At 34.1% G+C, this 13,353-nt stretch overlaps 1 protein-coding gene across 1 annotated transcript in view; it reads left to right on the top strand.

Moving 5' to 3' along the window:
- The first annotated feature begins 669 nt into the window (after positions 1–669).
- Positions 670–13,353, top strand: part of LOC111390252 — a 56,280-nt gene continuing 43,596 nt past the window's right edge. The window contains exons 1-12 of the mRNA XM_023015264.1: positions 670–879; positions 1,188–1,281; positions 6,359–6,453; positions 6,584–7,143; positions 7,258–7,468; positions 7,569–7,880; positions 9,529–9,682; positions 10,413–10,550; positions 10,710–10,791; positions 12,408–12,694; positions 12,777–12,890; positions 13,027–13,253. Of these exons, the coding sequence (XP_022871032.1) occupies positions 727–879; positions 1,188–1,281; positions 6,359–6,453; positions 6,584–7,143; positions 7,258–7,468; positions 7,569–7,880; positions 9,529–9,682; positions 10,413–10,550; positions 10,710–10,791; positions 12,408–12,694; positions 12,777–12,890; positions 13,027–13,253 (2,427 nt within the window). The 5' untranslated portion in view covers positions 670–726. The remainder of the gene's footprint in view (positions 880–1,187; positions 1,282–6,358; positions 6,454–6,583; positions 7,144–7,257; positions 7,469–7,568; positions 7,881–9,528; positions 9,683–10,412; positions 10,551–10,709; positions 10,792–12,407; positions 12,695–12,776; positions 12,891–13,026; positions 13,254–13,353) is intronic.

Raw genomic sequence — 13,353 nt, 5'->3', positions numbered from 1 at the left:
TAGATAACGATCGGCCCAGACGACTGGGCCTTCTGGCCACCCAGACTACCCAATCAACAGGGCGCCTAGACGGCCCAGTCAATTGGGTCGTTTGGGCACAATTGACTGGCCCAAGAAGGCCCAGTCAACCGAGCGGTCTGGGCACAGTTGACTGGCCCAGACGGCCCAATCTGGGCTGTCTGGATGAGTCTGTGTCTAGATGAGTCTAGTCCGTCTGGGCATGTCTAGACGGCCCAGTCAGCTAGGCCAATCGTCTGTTTTGTGGAGATCGTCAAAAAACTCCATTTTCGCGATTTTCATTCCATTTTCCTCCTTTAAAACTATTATTATTATTCAAAAATCAGTCATTTTTTCAAAAATCAACACATATATATAAAATAATATATAAATATTTTTTTTGCCAAAAATCAACATAAAAATATTAAATATGAATCGCCTATTTTTCTTTTTTTGTCGGTGCTACAGTAATTTTTTTCTTTTCCTACTATCTTCTCTTTCTTTTTTAAATGGTAAGAGTAAATTTGGATTTCTCTTTATTTTCAATATTTTAAAGATTTTTACTTTTATTTTTTTTGATCAAGGGCCTTTTGAAAAAATAGCGGGTTGACCGATCATTGACCACTCTTTCCACTAAAATCTGCCTCTGGCCGTAGGGTTTAAGTCGTAAGAAGTTATAACCCGTCAGGAAACCTTTCTATTTCTAGCTTCTCCCCTCTGTTTAATTCTATGGAGCCCATCGCTACCTCCCTCTGGAGCAGTTTCCGGCGGCTTCCTCCGGTGGCCGTCCCCGTAATGCTAGACTGTATACTAGTTTCGACTGGTTCTTCTCCATCTTCACTCTTCTCTTCTCTTCTCAATGAATTTCCTAATCTCACCAAGGTACCAGTAGTTCTTTCAACAATCCACTATTTCTTTCTAAATAAGGAAAAAATAATACTTCAGCATCACTCATTTTCTTTTATCATTCCATTTGGTTTGATTGCTGTGGATTTTATCGTAACATATTATCAAGTATTAACTGCCCTTTGTTTTATTCTTTACTATTCTTAGATAAAGAGAGTAGATATATCTCTTTACAAATTATTTGGAAGTGCCAAATATTCTCTCTCTATTTTTAGATGCGTTTCTGAGCGAACAAGAATTGAGTGTACTTCGAGTAATATTTATTAGAATTTCTTTGTTGGTAGGAAATGACTGAGGGAACTGAAGAGTTGAATTCTGAGCAGCCTAACCATATAGGGTCATATGTGGCTGCTCTCTGTCACCTTCTTAAAAAGTGTGGTGAGTCTATTCTGTCACCTCCTACATTTGGTCGATTTTCCTATTATTCTGACATCTCTCTCTCTCTCTCTCTCTAAGTTTACTTACAAAGCAATGCTTTCATCTATGCTGAGTTTACCTGAAAGTTGTATGTATGAGAACCTCCAAATTAAATTGGAAGTGACACATCATGTAAACATACGTATATGGCAGCTTCCTGATTTTTTTTTGGGTTAATTTTTGCACCACAATACTAGTGCTCGCCTGGTTACCTGAAACTCAATAATGTAAATGTTAACACGGGACCAATTAGTGGGCATTTTTCACATCGACGCTAGAGCAAGTGACTCCAACCTTTTGCTTACCCACCGCAATCTTCCTATTCCAGTTACGTCTGTCACATTTTGAAACATCCCACTTCCCCATTTTTAAAAATTTCAGCCTCACCCACTACAAATGCCACCCATTGCAGCCTCCATCCAACCTTACTGACACCTCAAAACTTCTTCAAAGCCCGAAAGCTCTTTTTACATATGAGAAGGTGGTGATCAGAAGCATTGTATTAAAAAGCATCCGAGGCTTGTGCCTTGAGGCGTGCCAGATTTTCTTTAAGTACATTGGTGTGCACTTGTTTGTCCTGCTCTTTCGAGGCTATTTATTATTGACCTCATCCTTTTGGGCTAGTGCTTTATACCTAGAATGTTTTAAGGGTAATTTGGCTATCTTAAGCACAAACCAACACTAAATATTAGGAGAAAAGAATCGGAGAGAAGAGAAGAGAAAAGAGAAACTAAAGCAAGCTGTTACGCATTTTCTATAACGTAAATATACCTCAAGTGAATAATGTCAAGCTCTTTAATATAACAATCAAGTAAGGATGTCGAATCCACCAGGATTCATAATCTAATTAATATTAAGTACTATAATTGAAATAGCTTCTATTTTATTTAGACAACCGAAAGTTGTAATCAATATTTTTAAACTAAATCTAATGTGATCGTTGTGGGAAATTCAACAAATGAAAGCAATTTAGAGGAATGAAGCAATATGAGAAAGCCTAGGGTTATGATTTCATTTAATTAATGACTATGTTCCTCATTTATCTAGTTATCTCTAATCAGTTTTCTCGAGTTTTTAAGTAAGAGCCCTAATGCAATTCTACTTCCTCTTTCAAGTGTCGAGTAAAAGCTATTCTTAGAATTCAATTCCAATATATCTATTTTGAATTAAAATATAAGAATTATCAAGTTTATGGTTCTATATGGAACCACCTTAAAGATTTTATATTTTCTCTCTAAATCTATAAAATCTAGGTTATGTTGTTCTAAGACCGCGTTTGTTCCCTCTCTCAAGTGTCGAAACTTAAACAGTCAATTCATTCAATAAATGGCTCATAATATAACATATCCAAAATTTAGCTTTCGTCGACGACATATGAGATATTAAAATATTTTTCAAAACCTCACAACCACTCGATTTGGGAAGTAACCCAGCGCAGCATATTTAAGGTGGCATATAAAATTCCATAGATAATGGATTGAATGATTTTGAGTTTATTTAGTAGCTAATCATGAGGCTATTAAATCCCATTGGTTTTGTCCAAAAATCCCAAGTAACGATTGAGCTACGAATTTTTAAGTTCAATGGCAAAAATTGAAATTTTTAGAAAATAGCAACACCATATTTACTTAAAGTGATATAAAATTTTACCGACATCGGATTGACATGATTCTAAATTTATTTAGTAACTAACTTATGAGGCTATCAAACACCATTAGCTTTGTTCAAAAATTCGAAGTAACAAATTAGTTATGAATTTTTAAAATCTGAGCAGAAATTGAAATTTCTAAGAAAACAGTAACATTAACTAGTTGACATTTTTTTTTTGTAAATGGTGTTTCCTAAGTAAATTCTAGATCACACACACACACATATATGTGTGTGTGTATCTATATATATATATATATCTATATATCTATATATATATATATATATTTTTTTTTTTTTAAACATAGCCTATTCATAAGAAAATGTTCGTAGAAATAGTTTCATATACGATGTCCATAGAAAAGTAATTAAAAGGAAACACAAATATTTTATAATCAATCTAAAGTTGTAAATTCATCAGCTTTTTCATGTCAAATTGCATCTTTAATCACCATCATTCGCACCCCCAAAAAGAACAAAATCAACCTGTAAGAAGGGATTTAACCCATGAGTTTGAAATTCAATAGATATCATCGGTGCATTTCGTAATCAAATTAGAAAATTTGAACAATGGATTCATACCGTCGCACGTAGATGGATTTTCGAAAAAATCCGATATCTATAGTATTATCATAACACGTAGAGCTAAAGAATGATAATTCAAACTATAGTAGTACCGAAACACCGTACCCAGAGGTACCATCTCATTCAACTATTAACGAAAAATCAAATTTGAAAACGAAATAACACTTGCACCTCAACCTACCTTGAATTTTCTTGGATATCAAAGAACAAATGTTTAGAAAACATTTCTTCTTCGCACCCTTGTTATTCCGTTAGTTTAAATTGGCATAAAATATTTTTTTCTAAGAGAAAATAAGATGAAATTCGGATTTAAGGAAGAATGTAGTGAAAAAGTGACCTTCCACTTCTTGTAATCTTTCTTTTTAATGAAAAACTAAATGGGGGGAGTTGTATTATCATAAAGTTTGTTAAATTGGATCTTTAACTAAGAATTTGAAGAGTTTTTAAGCCTAAAAAATTCATAAAAAAGTTTTATAAAAACATCTACATGGTGATTCGAACCTGGGTTGCCTATATGAAATATCATGTAGATGACCATTGGGGCAATCCAGTTATTCATTAAATCTTTGTAATTAAATTTACTTAAACTTAATCTCTTAAATTGTTGAGCTTTTAATTAATTTATGGCTTGAGCTTTCAAAATCTTAAATAGTTTGAGCTTCCACAACTCGTTTCTTAAATGAGATAGGCCCCAGGTTCGAATCATCGTGTAGATGTTTTTATAAAACTTTTTTATGAATTTTTTTTAAACTTAAAAACTCTTCAAATTCTTAGTTAAAGATTCAATTTAACAAATTTTATGATGATACAACTCCCCTTATTTAGTTTTTCATTAAAAAGAAAGGTTACAAGGAGTCGAATGTCACTTATTCACTACATTCTTCCTTAAATCCGAATTTCATCTTATTTTCTCTAAAAAAAATTATATATTTTATGTCAATTTAAGCTAAGGGATTAACAAGGGTGAGAAGAAGAAAAGTTTTCTACACATTTGTTCTTTGATATCCAAGAAAATTCAAGGTAGGTTGAGGTGCAAGTGTTATTTCGTTTTCAAATTTGATTTTTCGTTAAAAGTTGAATGAAATGGTACCTCCGGGTACGGTGCTTCGGCACTACTATAGTTTGAATAATCATTCTCTGGCTCTACGTGTTATGATAATGCTATAGATATCGGATTTTGTCGAAAATCCATCTATGTGCGACGGTATGAATCCATGGTTCGAATTTTCTAATTTGATTAAGAAATGCATCGATGATATCTATTGAGTTTCAAATTCATGGATTAAATCCCTTCTTACAGGTTGATTTTGTTCTTTTGTTGGGGGCGCGGATGATGGTGGTTGAAGATGCAATTTAACATGGAAAAGCCGGTGAATTAACAACTTTAAATTGATTTTGAACTCATCAAAATAAACCAAATATCAAGATCAAATGATATAAAAAGCATGAGTGAAATGCTCTCATCACAAGCGTTCCCTAGCTTCCTACAACAGAGAAGCTATTGTTCAGTGAAGAAGCAACTTTTCAGCACCATATGATTGTTGTCAAGATATATACATTGAAAACTTTACTCATTTTTTTCCACTTATTTTTCTTCTTCTTCCCTATGTTTTTTATTTTCTATTTTTCACTATGGAGGGCACCATGGAATTGAAGGATGAGGGAAAAGAAGAGGATAAAATTGATAGTGACCATGAGGATTATTGGAGAATAAAATATGCTGTCGATTTTCTTAAACATCCTATTAGTAGTAATAATTGGAAGACTTGTGGCTTCTTTTAGTTCTATTAGCAAGTCGAATTTTATTATGTGATAGTTTTTTTTTTTGAAAAGTAATCAAGTATTATATTAATTAATGGGTAATACATAGGAAGTGTATTATTAATTTAAATTTGAAAGAACTATTTTACTGCTTCGTTATATGTTTGATTGTTTGTTATATTTATTATTTTATTGTGGATTTTTAGGATAAATTATTGTTTATTATGAGTATATTCTTTTAATATACTTTATTGTTTGTGTTCAGGCGTAAGCCTCAACACACCTCAAGGCTTTGTCCTTGCATCACTAAGATTAAAAAATGCCTTGTTATCAGATTAAACCTTTTTAAACATTGTATCGGAGAAAGATTCAGGGTGCTGAGACAGGGATTGATTTAAATTCTTGGAGAACACAATAGTGGGGCAAAAGGCAGTGGGAAGAAAATTGATTTTCTTTACATATTTGTGTTCTAGTACCATTACCAAGTCATGGGACTAGAACCAACTTGAGAATTGATATTTGGTTATTGCCTTAGTATGTTGTATGCTAACAATGTAGATTGTCATCTTTATTCTATTTGTTTTTTATCTTTATACCATTCCAGTATTGTTTCATCTTGCTCAAATTTCTTCGTCCAAGATTACTTGAGTGTTGTAGTCTGCGTGGTAAATATAGTTTCCTTGTAGATATTGAGACGGTGTTTGGTGGGGATTATAATTAGATTTTTTAGTAGATTGTAATAGAAGTTTTTGAAATGTGTGGTTTAAAAGTTGGAGGACCCACAAAAAATGTGGTTAAATTGATTGTTTGACTTTAACTTATATTGAAATCAGATTTTAATCCAAACCAAATAGGCTCTTATATTATTTGGTTCTATAGTAAGACTTACTTTCCAGAATTTCAAGACATTTACTAATGAGATTGTTTCCAATGATTTATCTCTTTTCTGAATGAAGCACAATTGTTTTTGTGATATGTAAGTTAAAAATAAATATAAGGGGTTAATGCTGCTACTTGGTTGGTTATTCACTTATTTTTCATGCAGGATCGAATAACAATTCTGTTCAATTGTTTATATGGAGAATTTTGATTCCGTTGATGGAGTTAATACATGCCTATAATCGAGAAATACTTGATGAGGTATATTGAAATATTTGGGTTTCATGACACGCACCTATTATGCTACAAATATTCTTTTGTGTGGGCTCATACGGGGCAATCGTTGAGCCCTCAACTCATTGTTTTCTTTCCATCGTGTTTTTAAGTTTAGGCTGTAAGTTTGTTCCTCAATGCTGTAACTGACACAAGCAGTTGGGACGTTGTTGAAGCAATCTTGGTGCCTCTTCTGTTAAGATCAATTGGTCTGTCAATGGGAATGCTTCAGAGTGATAAATTGGCAATTTATGAATGGAGTTCCAGCTCAATTGTTCAAGGTTTTTATACCGAACCAATTACACCAGAGTCCTTCCATTCTTCCCATGACGAGCTGACTGATGTTTACCTGAATAATTATTCCATAGTATCTCAGTCTTACTATTTCCCATTGCCTCTATCTTGCCATATTTTATCCCTAATATTAAATGCTGCTCTACAAAGCAAACATGCATTCGGAAGTGAATCTGTTACAATTTTGGCAAATGGGTCCCGCAAAAAAATATTTGCCGGAAATATGCTTTCTGACCTTTCTAATATGACACTTCAAATGCTTTCACAAAGTGCGGAGCATCGGTCTTCTGCAATTAGATTTCTCCTTCCATTTATCTTTAAAGCATTTCAATGTAATCGTGCTTTTGAAGTCTCATTTCATGGGAAAAATCACACACTAACCAGGTATGATGCCATTGCTTGATTTAACAGAACCACCTTGACCTAACGCTACCCAGTAACTATCTAGGAATATTTCAACGCTCAGTTTTCTAAGCAGATTTTTTATTGGTTTTACAGGGGGCATCTTTTTGTGAAAGTCTGGAGATGCTGCAAGGCACTGTTTTCTTTGGGACCTTTGGAGAGACGCGATGCATATGATATACTTTTTCTATATTTATCTTGTTATTCTTTGACAGATGGACATGAAGATGTCAATGAGGATGACAGAGAAACATCATTTGATTTGAGAGATGATTGGGAATTTTGGGTTGAAATAAAAAGAGGCTTGGTAAAATCTTTTATTTGCTAATTGTGCTTTTATTATCAAGCATACTTCAATATATATTGTTTTTCATTATCTTTACTCACTGTATTTGATTTTCTAAAAGCTTGATAAGGAGAGTTTAGTGAGGAAGCAGTCATTGCATATCTTGAAAACAACATTGAACTTGAGCGTTCAAGGACAAAACTACTCTGGTGTTCCAGAGAAAGTATCAGATGAGAGAAGTTTAGTTTCTCATAGCATGAGCAAAAGGAGACGGTGGGCTGATAAGGAAGCTAAGTCATTGGGTGTTGGAAGAATATGCAAATCCACTGAATCCAGTTTCACAGGTTTGCGGAGGTGGGAGGCATTTGTTTTTCTCTATCAAATGCTTGAAGAATATGGTACTCATTTAGTTGAAGCAGCATGGAATCACCAGGTTTGTTGTCATGAGCATTCACATGTAGTTAATGAATTTGCAAATAGGGAATTGTTCCTTCATTTCTCTTGAATACGGACATATAAAAGCAACTGGCAATGGAATTCCTTGTAGCTTAACACAGATTCTGATAATTGTACAAATAAGAGATCATTCGAAAATTTTCATCAGACTCGTGCAAAATGATGCATCTGGAGTGGATGCCATTGATATCTTATTTCATGTATATTTTATGGGCATCCCAGGTTAATATATGCTTTACACCTAAATTTGAGGATGTTTCTAACTAGCTGTTCCTAACAACTGAAGCCAACAATCTCTTATTCCAGCTATTTGGAGCTGGATAATTTCTTCATGAAGCCACACATCTAGTCATCCCTTCAAGTTACTTTCTGTTCAGGGGTCGGCACTGTCCGGTTCAATCTATTCCAAAGAGAACCGAACTGAATAGAGTTCCAAAGAGAACCGAACTGAATAGAGTACTGATGGTATCTTATAAATGAAACTATTGGTTCCATCTCTATTTATGGAACTGAACCGAAAACGAAGCAACCGGTGCAGGTTAGGTCTGGTTTGGTTCTTTCGTTGAAATTCTAAAATTCACTAACCAATGCAAATGATGTCTAACTATAAAAATTCTTGAAACTGTGATATTGTAACGAGTATATAAATTCTCGATAATCTCTTCATTAAAACGGTTTACGCAAGTTTAACTAATTGCAACAATTTACATCAGAACTTCTTCATGCCACAAGAGCTATAATTGTTGAACATAGTAAATGAGTAGGGATAGTAGAATTTTCTACGTTGAGCTGCTAAAACCACTTATATTGCTAAATTTCTGTATAGGGATTAACAAGTAACAAAAAACAAAGAATATGGTAGAAGAACAGGAAAGGAATTTTTTTTTTGGCTCAACTCATAATTTTCGGCACTTAAATTAAAATCTTAAACGTGAAAAAGAATCATAAGGTAATAAAACATTTTCATTCAACTGCCAAGAACAAAGGAAAGTAATAAAACATTTTCATTCAACTGCCAAGAACAAAGGGAAAAAAACCCATCTCAAATGAATCAAAGCATCTGATCACTACACATGTTGAAGACCATGGGTACCCAACTAACTGTTGTTCTTCACCCAATATAAGCATGAATGTAATAAAAAATGAACTAAACATTTTCAATTAACTACTAGATTAGAGATTTAAAATTCCAGTTGTAGCACTGAACTTTAATCCACCCACTATATATAATTATATATAAAGTAATCAGTTTAGATGGGTTTTTCAGTTCTGGTTATTAGAAGTGAGATCTTGGTTTTACTACCCATAACAGGTTGAAAGATGAACAGGGCTAGGTCGAACTGGCCGGTTCAGTCCGGTACGTTTGCCCATCCCTACATCAGGTGTTCATTTCACTTGATCCTGTCATCATTAAGCGATGGCCATAATTTCATTGTAGAGTAGCATTTATTCCGCTTTTTAATGTGCTAGGCGACCTAATTTATCGAAAATCTCTTCTCTGGGTTCTACTGGCATATTTGCTCATGGTCTAATGTCTAATTTAATTTATGTTATTCCCAGGTCTAGAAAACTTGTATTATTGAAATGAAGATATTTTATTTTTCAAATACCTTTCTTTTTGGCAGATTACCCTATTGCTCAGTCCTCCATTTTCATTGGGCAATACAATAAACTCTTGTAATGGAGAGATCCATCTGAATCAGATGGAGACCATTGAGGAAATTTGTGAGTGGTTAGCAGTCTTATTGGAACGTGGGTTCTGTCACGACAACCCTCAAGGTGCAGGAAATCTGTTTTGTGCCCAAAGTGACATTACTTATATCCTAAATCACATTGTGTGTCTTGTGCATGCATTGGCATAGAGCAAGTTTGGCTAAGCTAAAAAGATTACATAATAAGCCCTTGTTTGAGCTCCATTATTTAAAAACTATTTTTTTCCCACACTCATTTCAAACACAAACTCCTTCAATAAAATAATTTTACACGTAAATTTAAAACCTTCTCCTACTTTTTAACAACATCCTCCAAAAAAATCACTATTACAAAATCTATTTATTTATTTTTCAAAAAATGGGTCTGAAACAATCTTGAAGTAAGATTTAGCCCCTGTTTGTTTCTCATTTTTGAAAGAATGAGAATGAAAAATATAGCTGTTACAGCCTCACACAAGAATAGAAATTCAAATTTGGTGGCTTGATGTGATGGATAACGGTCATATTTTTCATTTTAATAAGGAAAGAATGGGAACCAAAAGGGGCTTAGAATAAATTATATTTTATGTTTGAAATTGCTTACTTTGAGAATAACATAGGAGTTATTTTCAAAATAAGTACTTTTTTGACTTAAACACAAGTAAAAGTTACCCAAAGGTGTTGAGTAACAATAAGTTTCGTAAAGGTATCTTTTGATTCTTTTTAAGCTTAGCCAAAAATGCTCATAGATTATTCTCATTCTTTTTCTTCTTATTCTTCTTCTTGTAGTAAGATTGTTGCTTTATTGTGTTATACAGTGAGGTGCATCATCATGCAGTCATTCTTGGCTCTTGAGTGGACGGACCACGGAAGCTCTATGAATTCAATGCCTGAAGATTTCATACTCGGTCCATTTATTCAAGGGTTGGATGATCCTGTGCACCACAAAGATTTTGGTTTGTTAATTTCACTTGATGAAACTTTGACTTACTGAAATAAAGTTAAAAGCCTTGTAAAAAATTGGATTTTTATTGGTAGTCCTAGCCATTAGATATCCCACTCTGTATTCTAGTATGCTTGTTCAGGCATACATTTTGAACTTTTCTATGTTACAGGTGTCAAAGGAGTCTATTCCTCGTGTGCAATAAAAGCTGCAGCCAAATTTCTATCCCAGTACACCAGCTATATGAATGAGAGGTAATGCCATAAGATTCTTGATTGCTTTATGCCCCTCCCCCCACCCCCAAACCACTGATTGGCAAGTACAGATCAAGGGAGATTAAGATCATGTTTGGTAGGTGATTATAATCACTTTCGATCAAATCTACTTTTTATCGACACATTGAGTAGAACCTACAACTATTATCTACTTATTATTCATATTTTCCATAGGACCCACAACTTATAACTTAAATTTTAATTTAATTATCTACCAAATATGCACTGGCTTTAAAATAGAATACTTTGATTTGTTTAGATTTAGCCCCCGTTTGGCCCCCATTAAATTAAATTCCATTACATTCCATTTTTCTCTCTCTTATTTTCAACCATACAATCTTTCGTAAAATAATATTATACATAAATCGAAATTTTTTTTTCTTTTTCAACCACTCATTTTTCAAAAAACACCATTCCACCCATTTTCATTTTCAGAAAATGGGGGCCAAACGGGGGCTTAATGTGCAAATCGAACAAAGTGTTGACTTAGCCAATCCCAAATTATTAGGAATTAAGTACACCTTCATTTCACTACCTACTTAGATATCAAAATTCAGTGAGTGAGACAGCCTGATGGGTATTTTGAAAGTTGATCCGTATGCCCATAGTGCCTCATTCAAATATTTAGACCAATCTTTGTGTGATGAATATACGCTTCTAGGATTCCTTTCAAGTGATTGTCTACTTGTTTGAGGGTGATAGAGGATTTAAAAGATAGGAAGACGACCTTTGTGTTTGGTGTAGGGACGATTGATACAGTTGTTAAAATAAAGGCTTCACTAAAATGCACGCCACAAGGAGTAAGTCCCACACGAGAAAACTGTTGCTAACATGAGAGATTGTATAGGTAGGCAATTGTGGAGATGGCCTTTTTTTTTCTTATTCCTGTTCATCCTAAATAATCTTTTTTTTTCATATTCCTGTTCATCCTAAATCAAATTTACTATGGCAACTATCTGTTTTATAAACCATGAGAAATGATTTTGACTGATAGATGAACATGCAATTGATTTTATGCAATGAAACCCCATAGTATTCTGTCAAAAGGTTCTTAAAGCTGTCCTGTTTTGCAAGAAGAGATTCTTTAATTCATGCACAAAACCTTACTCCAGGTGCATCTTTGCTTTCAGAGTTATTTCTTTATTTATCTGCACTCATTATTTACACAGTTCTCACTTCGTTTTGACCAATAGCTTAAGAAAGAAATATGGACCGTTGACCATCTCTTCTGAGTAAAATCTCATTTTGCTCTTCGCATATATCAGAAGGTAGTATTAAAGAAAAAGTGGTAACCTGGAAATAGGTTTCTGAGGACATTGTCTTCTCTTGCTTATCTTACTAAAACAGTATTGTGTAAAATACCATGTCTGTCTACACTTGCCTTTCCCCAGACTGAATTGTTCACGATCAGAAATCTACTCGACTTGCTGGAAAATCATTTGTCCTTGCCAATTATTTCCTACCTTCTGCTGTTTCTTTTTTGAGATAAAATCACAAATCATTCAATTGGCAGGTCTGTATTTTCCAAACTATGCGTTTGAACTTGAACACTGAAAAAAAGCATTTCTGCTATTTGAATCCTCATTTAATCGCAGGAAGCATATTGCATTCTTGGTCAATCTGTCATCTGTTTCCAAAAAGCATTCTTTTGGACGAGCTGGACTGATGTGCCTTGCTGAGTGCATTGCTTCGGCTGCCTTTGGATTTTTGAAACATAATGATCACGAAGCTGAGCTTTGTTTTGACGCTTATCCTGACAAGATCCGTGTAAAATCTGAACCAGAAAACCCTTTGCACAATGATAAGGCAGACTTATTGGATGTTTTGCGTTTTATTCTTGAGTGCTGCAAGCAACATTTCAATCATAATTACCGGCATCAAGGTTCCAAATTACTTTCATAGGCAAGTATAGTGAATTATAGATATGCCAAAATATAGATATTAACCTTTGTTATGGCTTTCAGTCTGTGAAAAGATACTAGCTGCAGCTGATTCAGTGATGTCTTCCCTTGATATACCCCTTGAGATGCTTTTTCACTTCATTTCCAGCCTGCCTCGGGAATATACTGATTATGGCGGTAGGTCTGATACTCTTATGCATACAACATCCTATCTTCAATTTTGTAATTCCCATTTTTAGTATCTAGTTCTGCTTCTTCTCCTCCTCATTTTTCTGTTGCTCTATAACTATTTTATTTGTTTGCTCGTCTCTAGGTTCATTGAGATGTAAAGTTAAAAAATGGCTGTTGAAGTGTGATGAAGCAGAGCTTCTGAAGTGTATAGGTGGATTCCATAAAAATTTTATCAGTTGTCATCTTCCTGTAGATTCTCTTATCTATGATGATGATGACTTGGCTGCATGGGGATCTGAAGCAAAACGATGGACCAGAGTGCTTTTTCTTGTGATTGAGGAGGAAGAACACTTGGATCCCATCATTGCGGTTTGCTTTTAATCTCCTGAATGCTAGCAAATGCATTTCTTGTTAATCTATTGTATTACATATCTAATTGTTGTTCAAGCTTTAAGATTAATTAGTTCGA

The sequence above is a fragment of the Olea europaea genome, unplaced genomic scaffold (assembly GCF_002742605.1).
Source record: "Olea europaea var. sylvestris unplaced genomic scaffold, O_europaea_v1 scaffold664, whole genome shotgun sequence".
Taxonomy (NCBI): domain Eukaryota; kingdom Viridiplantae; phylum Streptophyta; class Magnoliopsida; order Lamiales; family Oleaceae; genus Olea; species Olea europaea.
The sequence above is the reverse complement of the archived record's forward strand: the minus strand, read 5'-3'. Positions and strand labels throughout refer to the sequence as shown.